General features: G+C 46.0%; 1 protein-coding gene across 5 annotated transcripts in view; it reads right to left on the reverse strand.

The window, feature by feature from the left end:
* Window positions 1–11,722, reverse strand: part of TCTN2 (tectonic family member 2) — a 41,435-nt gene extending 29,713 nt beyond the window's left edge. For 2 of the 5 annotated variants that reach the window (XM_032168362.2, XM_032168363.2), the window contains exons 1-5: window positions 9,165–9,365; window positions 8,873–8,980; window positions 8,354–8,430; window positions 6,677–6,872; window positions 1,245–1,345 (exon numbers count right to left, since the gene is read on the reverse strand). In XM_032168362.2, the coding sequence (XP_032024253.1) occupies window positions 1,245–1,345; window positions 6,677–6,872; window positions 8,354–8,430; window positions 8,873–8,980; window positions 9,165–9,246 (564 nt within the window). In that variant the 5' untranslated portion in view covers window positions 9,247–9,365. Of the gene's footprint in view, window positions 1–1,244; window positions 1,346–6,676; window positions 6,873–8,353; window positions 8,431–8,872; window positions 8,981–9,164; window positions 9,376–11,639 lie in introns of those variants that run through there. The other 3 variants (XM_058425702.1, XM_032168361.2, XM_032168360.2) reach the window with 3 other exon arrangements.
* Between the last annotated feature and the right edge of the window lie 545 nt (window positions 11,723–12,267).

Here is a 12,267-nt window from a genome sequence, read left to right on the forward strand (position 1 = left end):
AAAAAAAAAAGAAAGAAGAAAAAGAAAATAGAGTTTATATGTTGTACCTGCTCTAAGCCTAAAAGAAAAAAAATAAGGCTGGGCGTGGTGGCTCACACCTGTAAACCCAGCACTTTGGGAGGCCGTCTAAAAAAAAAAAATGTACTCAAAAGTTGTGTGATCTTTTTTTTTTTTTTGAAACAGAGTTTTGCCCTTGTTGCCCAGGCTGGAGTGCAGTGGCACAATCTCGGCTCACTGCAACCTCCGCCTCCCTGGTTCAAGCGATTCTCCTGCCTCAGCCTCCCAAGTAGCTGGGATTACAGGTGCCCACCAACACGCCTGGCTAATTTTGTATTTTTAGTAGAGACGGGGTTTCTCCATGTTGGTCAGGCTGGTCTCAAACTCTGGACCTCAGGTGATCTGCCTGCCTTGGCCTCCCAAAGTGCTAGGATTACAGGCGTGCACCACCGTGCCATCAAAATTTTAAAATTTAAAAAAATACTCAATTTGGGCTGGGCACGGTGGCTCACGCCTGTAATCCCTGCACTTTGGGAGGCCGAGGTGGGTGGATCACGAGGTCAGGTGATCAAGACCATCCTGGCTAACACGGTGAAACCCCGTCTCTACTAAAAATACAAAAAAAAAAAAATTAGCCAGGCGTGGTGGCGGGCGCCTGTAGTCCCAGCTACTAGGAAGGCTGAGGCAGGAGAATGGCGTGAACCCAGAAGGCGGAGCTTGCAGTGAGCTGAGATCGTGCCACTGCACTCCAGGCTGGGTGACAGAGCGTGACTCCGTCTCAAAAAAAAAAAAAAAAAAAACCTCAATTTGAAACAATTTGCAATAGAAAACATAAGCCCAGTTTTGGAAGACCATCCCTTAAAAAGCTGCTGGGGCAAGGCACGGTGGCTCACACCTGTAATCCCAACATTTTAGGAGGCCAAGGTAGGAGGACTATTTGATCCCAGGAATTTGAGACCAGCCTGAGCAACACGGCAAAATCCCAACTCCACAAAAGATACAAAACGATTAGCTGGGTGTGATGGTGCCTGCCTGTGGCCCCAGCTACTCAGGAGGCTGAGGTGAGAGAATCGCTTGAGCCCGGGAGGCCGAGGCTGTGGCGAGCCATCATTGCATCGCCAAACTCCAGCCTGGGGGACAGAGCAAGACCCCATCTCAAGAAATAAAAAATAAAAAAAGCTGTTGGTGGAACTGCTGGTGTTCTCACAGGTAGCATAACTTTTGTGCCCAATAACCAAAGAACATACCTGGTCACAGCAGCAGCGAACATCACAGGCTCCAGCTGTTAAATTACAAGGACAAAGGCCAAGGGGCTGATACACCTGGTTAGGAATGACAGTCACGTTCTCTGGAAAGTACACACAACAGAAAAATTCAGCTAAGAAACATTCCGACAAAGCACGGTCACATTTTTGACATTCAAAAGAAAGCTGTGGCCGGACGCGGTGGCTCACGCCTGTAATCCCAGCACTTTGGGTGGCCGAGGCGGGTGGATCACGAGGTCAGAGATCGAGACCATTCTGGCTAACACGGTGAAACCCCGTCTCTACCAAAAATACAAAAAATTAGCTGGGTGTGGTGGCAGGCGCCTGTAGTCCCAGCTACTCGGGAGGCTGAGACAGGATAGTGGCATGAACCTGGGAGGCGGAGCTTGCAGTGAGCCCAGATCGTGCCACTATACTCTAGCCTGGGTGACAGAGTGAGACTCCGTGTCAAAAAAAAAAAAAAAAAAAAAAAGAAAGCTGAATTATCTTGTTTTGTAAATCATTATTAGCAAATATTCGACATTAAGGAATACACGAAATATCCACGAAATATATGAGGCCTGCATCTACCACTCCAACAAAAACCCAAATATAAGAAAACACACCAATTACAATGAACCAAAGAAGTCATAGTTGATCTAGAAGATAATCAATTGACTAAGAGTCACAAGTTAGTATATACACAATGTACTGATTTTAGGCTGGACGGGGTGGCTCACACCTGTAAACCCAGCACTTTGGGAGGCCAAGGTGGGTGGATCACCTGAGGTGAGGAGTTCAAGACCAGCCTGGCCAACATAGTGAAACCCTGTCTCTAATAAAAATACAAAAAGTAGCCCAGGCTACAAAAAAGAAACAGATAAAATTAACTTAATATATTTTACTGAACCCAACATATCCAAAATAATATCATTGCAACAGGCAATCAATGTAAAAATTATGAATGAGCTATTCCACATTCTTTGTTTCACATTAAGTCCTCAAAAACTGGTGGCTGTTTAACAGTTACGGCACATCTCAATTAAGACCCATCCCCTTTCAACTGTCCAGTGTCCAGACATGGTTCGTGGCTGTGGTACTCAATAGTGCAGGTGGGACAAATGTGGTCTGACCACGAGAGTATGGGGGGCTGGGTTATGCAGGGATGATACAGTGAGACACCGCAGCTTCCCTGAGGGACTCGCACTCTCAGAGGGAGAAGACAGGTAAAGAGATCATGTGACCATAAAGGGTAAACACTGAAATGGATCTGTCATGGGAACCCAGGGAGGGCACGTGGCTTAGGCTGGGCGTCAGGAAGACTTGCAGAGAGAGAGAATGCGCTGAGCCTGAAACACACGTAAGAGTTTGTACAGGCAGCCAGGCGCGGTGGCTCACGCCCGTAATCCCAGCACTTTGGGAGGCCAAGGCGGGGGGATCACCTGAGGTCAGGAGTTCAAGGCCAGCCTGACCAACATGGAGAAACCCCATCTCTACTTTAAAAAAAAAAAAAAAAGAGTTTGTACAGGTAAGAGGGGCTACTGGAGAGCTGTAGGTGGAAGACAGAGGGGGCAGATGAATAGGGGGAACACTGTGGTGCAGGGGAGAAGGTGGTGGGTGTGAATGGGACAAGGCCAGAGAAAGCAGCTCAGGAGAAATGCTAAAGAGGTAAACATTGGCAGGGCCCGTTGTTTATAACTCTTCAGGATATTACAGGTTTCCGAACTTGTTTTCCTCTTTGAAGAGGAATATGTTACACGACATTTCAGCCTCCTAATTCAGAATCCAGTGACATTAATACTTTGGGTTTCTCTCCAATCATTTATCAGATAAAAGTTTCATTCTGCTGAATTTTACTTTTGCATTTGGTACACGTTAGAAAACCATGCAGGAACTATTTGTTTAAACCCCACATAGTAGTTCACTGTAATGACACAATAGGTGAAGTATCTAAAGAACAACTAATGATCTGTTCTATGCTATAACATAGCAGAAGGTCAATGATACATCAATGGTATCCGGAACAAGGAGAAGGTCCACATCGCAGACCACGTTACGTGGGTAAGGGTCTGACCCTCAGTGTTATCAAACCCATGTGACACAAGCAAGGCACTTTATTAATTGATTTTTTTTTGAGACAGGGTCTCACTCTGCTGCCCAGGCTGAAGTGTGAAGTGGCACAATCACAGCTCACTGTAGCCCCAACCTCCCAGGGCTCAAGTGATCCTCCCACCTCAGCCTCCCAAGTAGCTGGGACCACAGGTGTGCGCCATCATGCTCAGCTAACGTTCATATTTTCTGTAAAGACAGGGTCTCACTATGTTGTCCATGCTGGTCTCAAACTCCTGGGCTCGAGTGATCCTCCCACCTTGGCCTCCCAAAGTGCTGGAATTACAGGCATAGTATACATGAGCCACCCACCCCCAGCCACGAGGCACTTCAGAATAGGGTAATGTGTTATACAAATAGATGTTTGTGTGTTGATTTATGTTTTCTACATTGTTCACTGGCTTCATTGTTACTGGGTATGACACATACCTCCTGTCTGTGCTTCCATTCTTTTCCTAGTTTTAATCACTGGCTAGCTGAGTAAAAAATTTTTCATGCCTTCATTGGGTCAGAGGGGACAACTCAATCACTCATATACAAAGATGTTCAATTTTCTAAGTTTGGTATTCTAAAATATTAAAATATTACCTAAATATACTCAAGCATATTTTCCTTTTTTTTTTTTTTTGAGATGGAGTCTCGCTCTGTCGCCCAGGCTGGAGTGCAGGTTCACGCCTCCCAGGTTCACGCCATTCTCCCGCCTCAGCCTCTCGAGCAGCTGGAACTCCAGGCACCCGCCACCACACCCGGCTAATTTTTTGTATTTTTAGTAGAGACGGGATTTTACCGTGTTAGCCAGAATGGTCTCGATCTCCTGACCTCGTGATCCGCCCACCTCAGCCTCTCAAAGTGCTGGGATTACAGGCATGAGCCACCACACCTGGTCTTTTTGGGACAAGGTCTTGCTCTGTCGACCAGGCTGGAGTACATGGAGCAATCTTGGCTCACTGCAACCTCCACCTCCTGGGCTCAAGCGATCCCCTGACTTCAGCCTCCCTCGTAGCTGGGGCTACAGCCACCCACTACCACACACAGCTAATTGTCGTATTTGTTTGTAGAGACAGGGTTTTGCCACGTTGCCCAGGATGGTCTTGAACTCCTAGGCTCAAGTGGTCCGCTCGCCTCAGCCTCTAAAAGTGTTGGGATTACAGGCATGAGCCACCATCCGGCCTCAAGCATATTTCTCAAAGGAAAAAAAGTCAGTGCTTTGAATGGTACAGCTATCATGAAGCCCTTCTGTTGTTTTGGGGGGATTTTTTTTTCATGATTGAATACGGTTTTTTTGGCTTTGTTTTGAATTTTAAGCCATAGAAAAATTTAAAACTTTTAAGTAGGTAACACATTTGCATGGTTCCAAAAAATCAAAAGCATATTAAAAAAGTCCTCACTGTCAGCCCTTTCCTGTTCCCACATCATCCTCCAACTTGGTAGCACATTATTAGCTTCTCCAACATCCTTCCAGAATTTCTTTATGCAAATGTTTTCATTTCTGCCTCCTTTATGCAAAAGATAGCACACTGTAGGCAGCCATCTGCACTTGCTTTTTTCACTTCATTCATCATGGAGGCCTTCCCATGCAAGTACACTGAGGGCACAGTAGTCTGCTGAAAGGAGCTGTCAAAACTCGTCTTATCATCCTAAACTTCCAGAAGCACAAGGAGGACCACAGTTTGGGATGTAATAAGGGAAGCGGCAGTAAAGGAGTCTCCAGGTAACAGACTTTTGCTACTAAAGTCTGGAACTCTTCTCCTCCATGCCACGTGGCCATAAAGGCAAGAGATGTCAGAGTTCGCCACAGGGGACGGGGACATGGCAGTAGCACTCATCACAGCAGAGCCCTCTACATCGGCACATCTAGTTGAAAGCTCTTTTGGTTTAAGAACACTAACATCATATGAGACGGAGATGAACACAAAACCATTTTCTCATGTCCAAAGATTCATGTACATGGGCATAATGATCTTTGCTGTAGCATCAAAAGCTGGGAACAGACCAGGTGCAGCGGCTCATGCCTGTAATATCAGTACTTCAGGAGGCCATGGTGGGAGGATCACCTGGGCCCAGGAGTTCAAAACCAGCCTGGCTAACATAGTGAGACCCTGTCTCTACAAAAAATGTAAAAACTAGCCAGGTGTGGTGGTGCACACCAGTAGCCCTAGCTACTATGGAGGCTGTGGCAGGAGGATCGCCTGAACCAGGAAGGTTGAGGCTGCAGTGAGCCAGGATCGTGCCCTTGCACTCTAGCTCCAGCCTGGGTAACAGAGTGAGACCCCATCTCTAAAAAAATGAAAATAAAAATAAACTTTAAAAAAAGCTGGAAACGATGTAAACTTCATCAGCCTCAAACTCCCACACTCAAGCGATCCTCCCACCTCAGCATCCCTAGTAGCTAGGACTACAGGCAGGCACTATCATGCCCAGCTAACTTTTTACAATTTTTTATAGAGACAGTATCTGCTGCTTTGCCCAGGTTGGTCTCGAACTCCTGGGCTCAAGAAAGTCCCCCGCCTTGGCCTCCCAAAGCACTTACAGGGTGGGAGCCACTGCATCTGGCCACCCTTCCTTTCTTCTTCTTAAGACGCAGTCATGAGAATCAATGCACGTGCCGAGCACAGTTGCTCACGCCTGTAATCCCAGCACTCTGGGAGGCCGAGGCAGGCGGATCACAAGGTCAGGAGATCAAGACCATCCCAGCCAACATGGTGAAACCCCATCTCTACTAAAAGTACAAAATTAGCTGAGCGTGGTGGTATGAGCCTGTAGTCCCAGCTACTCGGGAGGCTGAGGCAGGAGAATCACTTAAGCCCAGGAAGTGGAGGTTGCAGTGAGCCGAGATCACAACACTGCACTCCAGCCTGGTGACACAGTGAGACTCCATCTCAAAAAAAAAAAAAAAAAAGAATCAATGTACATAAACAAATTTCACCTTCTCCCAAAAAGGATTCAAGGTGGCTTACAAAGATGCAAATAGTAGAGCAAGATCAAATAAATGTTAAATAAAATAGTACAAAATGAAATTTTTTAAAAGAAAACTAAACAAAAGAAAAATCAGTTTAGAAAAGCAAGACAGACTCAAGTGAAGTATACTTTACAAATTGCATGGCATACACTTATAATCAAACAGGTAAGCTTGACACAAATTTTTCTTTTTTTGTTTTTGTTTTTTTTGAGACAGGGTCCCGCTCTGTCGCCCTGGCTGGAACGCAGTGGCGCGATCACAGCTCATTTGTAGCATCAACCTCCTGGGCTCAAGCAATCCTCCTGCCTCTTCCTCCTAAGTAGCTGAGAACAACATGAAAGTTTTGACAGTCAAAGACTTTACTTGCCTGAAGCATTATGGGTCAGAGAAGAGTTGGCATAAATTTCCACTTGAATGAGTAGATGTGCTAAACAGGATGAATTACGAGATGCTGAAACCAGAAGGGTCTGGAGGATACAGGGGGACTCTGAGAAGGAATCTGTCTCATTGGAGGAACACCAGTCCAGACCTCTCTTCCACCTTACTGTCACTTCCAACACCTTCTGAAAGGAAAAGATTGCTGTATTTTTAAAGTGACTCAAAACAGGGTCTATAAGAATACATAATAGAAAACACAATAAAAGCACACATCAGCCTCTGTTCATTTTATAAAAGGGAAACGTATACAAAGATGACACAGTTATCTTCAGTTCCACCCCATAAACCTACGGTAACAAGCAAGCCCTGATTCCTCTTCCTTACCATAAAAGCAAACAACTTTGGGATACTTAGAGAAAGCTAAACACAGATCTGATAAATAAACTCAGTTTATTGTACACCTTTTTAGTTTCTTGATCATCCTATCAGTGGAAGAGTAAATACACAAAAAAGTCAATGAAAACAATCCTCAGTTTATCCCAGAATGACTTTATAGACATGTACATGTTCATTCCTGGGGTACAAGCAGAGTTTGTCTTTCTCATCCTTTTATCTCCAGAATTGATGTTGCATACACTAGGTACCCAATAAACACTTATTAAATAGAAGATGCTTAGTCTCTCCATGTTTGAGTATCCTTACACATAAGCTCAGAGTTGGGCAAGATCAGTGGTTATGAAGCTTTTTTTTTTTTTGAGACGGAGTCTCGCTTGTCACCCAAGCTGGAGTGCAGTGGCGTGATCTCGGCTCACTGCAATCTCTGCCTCCCGGGTTCTAGTGATTTTCCTGCCTCAGCCCTCCAAAGTAGCTGAGATTACAGGCACCCGCCATCACGCCCAGCTAATTTTTGTATTTTTAGTAGAGATGGGTTTTGGCCAGACTGGTCTTGAACTCCCGACCTCAGATGATCCGCCCTCCTCGGCCTCCCAAAGTGCTAGGATTACAGGCGTGAGTCACTGCGCCTGGCCAGCTTTTTCTTTTTTTTTAAGAGACAGGGTCTTGCTCTGTTGCCCAGGCTGGATGAAGTGCAGTGGTGCGATCATAGCTCTCTGCAGCCCTGAACTCCTGGGCTCAAATAATCCTCCTGCCTCAGCTCCCCTACCCCCCTCCAAGTACCTGGGACTATAGGTGTGCGTCACCCAGCTAATTTTTTTTTTTAATTGTTTTGTAGAGACGGGGTCTCGCTATGTTACAGGCTGGTCTGGAACTCCTGGGCTCAAGCAATCCTCCCGCCTCAATCTCCCAAAGTGCTATGAGTACAGGCTTGAGCCACGATGCCTGGCATAAAGCTTTTTTGAATCACTGACCCATTTGATGATCGGAAGGAAACTGGTGACCCTCTCGTCAGAAAAATGCACATACACACAGAACTTTACACACAATTTCACAGAGTTCACAGACCCCCCTGAAATGCATCCAAGGACTCCTAACCCCAGGGTAAGGAACCCTTGGGCTGGGTAAGTGTCTACCAGATCCAACACCCCACAATTTCATGATTGTTGAGAGCATGGAGAAAGCCATGCCTTGTTAAATAAAGAGATCACTGCAGAAACCCTAGCTGGGGGCCTCTTCACAGGCTACAGAGAAGGTTTACTTCTGGCCTTACCGCACCGGGGGTCACAGTCACACTCCAGTCTTCCGTCTCATTGCTCAGCACTCCACACGTCAGAACTGGCAATATTCCTAAGGAAGAGAAGACCAGCATGCAAAGGCAGCAAGGCCCAGCAGCTCAGGGGGTGCACTGAGTCAGACTGCCTAGGATGGACTCACATTACAGCCTAAGATTGGGCCCTTTATAAGCTGCTTGACACTGGGGCAGTGACAACCTCTCTGAACTTGTTTCTTCATTGGTCAAAAGAGATGAAAAGATATTACTGTTCTTACTAGGAAAATGGGATGACGCACGATGTTAGCTTAATGAATGCTAGCCATTATTATTTCAAGCTTTCTTCGAACCTGTCCGTCTGTCCTCTTTGGCCTACAGCAGCCGCCCGATCCTTTTCTCCCCATGCGACTTTGCAGAGAACAGAGGCAGGGGTCCAAAGGATGCCACCTCTCCAGGCTCCTTGGGAGGTCTGGATCCAGTCCAACCCCCACCCTCCCCAAAAGAAGGGCCTGACTTTACCCGCCTCGTCCTGCAGCACTGCCAGGGACACGGTCACACCCTCGGTATCTCCGACCAGGGACGCGCCGACCGCAGGGCCGGACATTCGGATGAAAGGAGGGATGAAAGCTAGGCGGGAAGGAAAGGGGACAAGGAGGGGTTAGCAGTGGAAGAGTCACCGCCTAAGGTGTGTGTGGCGGCTTGCTTTGGAGGTCTCGACTATCGAAGCTCCCGGGGGAGTCCAAGTCTGGCCCTTTTAACGCCCAGTCCCCTCAGCCCCGGCCCACCGAGGTCCCTGCCGCGCCGTACACACCCAGGTCCCCCCACAGCAGCCTCAGGACGCCCTGCAGAAGGAGAAGCCTCAAAAGAAGAGCGGCCGGAGGCTGGAAGCCCATGCCTTAGACCTCGGGGGCCGGGCGCAGCAGAACTGCGCCCGCCTTAGAACCCGGGAAGGACTCAGACACGAAAACTCGGCAGCCACCGCCCCGCCGCCGCCATCTTGTCAAGCGAACGCCCGGAGCTATGGCAACCACCAATCGGCGGCCGGCCAGGAGGAACGCCGCGCTGTGATTGGACCAGTGGCAAGAGCGGGCACCCCGGCCCCGCCCACAAGGCCTCGTATTTTTGCTGCTCGACTCTGGTGGGGAGAGTGAGGGCCGAAAAACTACCTATCCGGTGCTCCACTTAGTACCTGGGTGACGAAACAATCTGTGCACCCGAACCCCCGTGACACGCAATTTACCTATATAGCAACCTGTACATGGACCCCTGGGCCTAAAAGTTGAAAACATCAAAATTAAAAAGGTCCTGAAAAGCAGGAGTGCGTGTCCAGCTCAAAAACTGGAGTTTTCTCCTACCCTGGAATTAATCCAACAACAGCCAAGAACGAGCCTGTAGACACTGGCTTCAAATAAAAAGGGTGGGATTTGCTCCTTAATAAACGTGATTTTTATAGGTATTTTTAGGGGGTGAGTACAAAAAAGGGGATGGGGCTGCCGCGCTGTTATTATTATCTTTACTATCATTTATGAGGTATTATTTATATTTTATATTTTTACAAAATATATATACTTTGTTTTATAAATATCAGATATACATACTTGATATATATATATCAGATATACATACTGATAGATATATATCAGATATACATACTTGATATATATAAAATACATATAGGCCGGGTCTGGCGGCTCATGTCTGTAATCTCAGCAATTTGGGAGGCCGAGGAGGGCGGATCACGATGTCAGGAGTTTGAGACCAGCCTGATCAACATGGTGAAACCCCGTCTCTACTAAAAATACAAAAAATTAGCCGGGCTTGGTGACACGCGCCTATAATCCCAGCTACTCAGGAGGTTGAGGCAGGAGAATCGCTTGAATCTGGGAAGCGGAGGTTGCAGTGAGCCCCGATTGCGCCACTGCACTCAAACCTGGGTGACAGAGCCAGACTCCATCTCAAAAATATATTTATTTATTTATCTTATAAAATATATGTGTATTTATATTTTATCTTATATATGTTTATCTTTTATATAAATATAAGTATATATTTTGTAAATTTTGTACTTATATTTTGTAATTTTTTTATTATACTTTAGGTTTTAGGGTACATGTGCACAATGTGCAGGTTTGTTACATATGTATCCATGTGCCGTGTTGTTTTGCTGCACCCGTTAACTTGTCATTTAGTCTTTGACAAACCTTATATTTTATAATTTTATAAAATTTATATTTCTATAATTCTTATCATTATTATCATTTATTATCACTATTGCTTTTATTATCATTCTCCTAGGTTTTTGAAGGATTTTCTCCCCCACACAGAGCTCTCAGCACTCTGAAAGCAGATCCAATCACAAAACACACAAGAGGTTTTGCCCAGCAATAGGACAGATGTGAAAGAATCAAAATTCTGTCTGGAAAAAAAATTGTTTTTCTTATATCAGTAGCCTCAGAACATTTCAAGCATTGTCACGGCTTGGGGACTGGAGTGCAGGCTCTGAGGTCAGGCTGCCTGGCGTGGGATTTCGCCTTCCCTCTACAGATATTCTCAGCTATTAAGTGACTTTGGGCAAGTCACCTCTCTAAGCTTCAGCTTCCTCATCTATAAAAAAGGGATAGTAATAATCCTTCCCTGGGGATTGTGTGAGGATGAAATGAGGTAACATATCTAATGAGGTTAAACCAATGGCTGGCATATAGTAAGCACTCAGTTAATGATCAGTTACTTGTTAACTATCAGAGGTGTGGTGTGTCCTTTAGCTGAGACAATCATGGTGTTCAGCATTGTGGCTGACTGACGGTAAATGCCAAGTAAATATTTGCAATTATTACTCTTTTTTTTTTTTCTTTTTGAGACAGGGTCTCATTCTGTCACACAGGCTGGAATGGTGCAGTGGCACAATCATAGCTCACTGCATCCTCCCACCTCAGCCTCCCAAGTAGCTGGGAATACGCCACTACGCCCGGCTAATTTTTATATTTTTTGTAGAGAAGGGGTTTCACCATGTTGCGCAGGCTGGTCTCAAACTCCTGGGCTCAAGTGATCCTCCTGCCTTGGCCTCCAAAAGTGCTGGAATTACAGGTATGGGCCACCGTACCCAGCCCCATTATTACTCTTAATGTTCAGTTATATATTCATTGATCAGCAAATCTAACATTGTGAAAGGATTCTCAAAGTTGAGGCTTTATAAGGGCCTGACACTGGACGTTATCTTTTTCTTACACTCCTTCAAAAATTGTGGGTTGCTACAGTTGTAACATGAGCATGAAACTTTCCCGTGTACCTCAGCTCCTCTCTGGAAGACTGCAAAATGTTTATCTCTCTTGATATCTTGGAATGAAGCCTAGGAGAACGTTACTAAGAGGAAGCTGTCAAACACTTAAATATTTCTGTTATTCCCCATCTGTCTTTGGGGGGAATTAATTTGCAAATTAAGTTGGCAAGGCCAAGCGGTAAAGATTAGGAGATAAATCCTCCCAAAAGAAAAAACTTCTGGGCCAGGCTTGGTGGCTTATGCCTGTAATCCTTGCACTTTGGGTGGCGAAGGCAGACGGATCACTTGAGGCCAGGAGTTCAAGACCAACCTGGGCAACACAGAGAAACCCATCTCTACCAAAAAATACAAAAATTAGCTGGGCATGGTGGCACGTGCCTGTACTCCCAGCTACTCGGGAGGCTGAGGCAAGAGAATCGCTTGAACCCAGGGGTCGGATGTTGCAGTGAGCCGAGATCGTGCTACTGCACTCCAGCCTGGGCAACAGCGTGAGACTTTATCTCAAAAAAAAAAAAAGATAGAAAACACTTGAAGCTGGTGATCAGCAGCTTCCCAATAAGATCTCAGGAGCTGGGCAAGCAGGCTCACGCATACATAGTAAGAGGCAAGATGGCAGATTTTAACTGGTATATAACCT

The sequence above is a fragment of the Hylobates moloch genome, unplaced genomic scaffold (assembly GCF_009828535.3).
Source record: "Hylobates moloch isolate HMO894 unplaced genomic scaffold, HMol_V3 SCAFFOLD_12, whole genome shotgun sequence".
NCBI lineage: Eukaryota > Metazoa > Chordata > Mammalia > Primates > Hylobatidae > Hylobates > Hylobates moloch.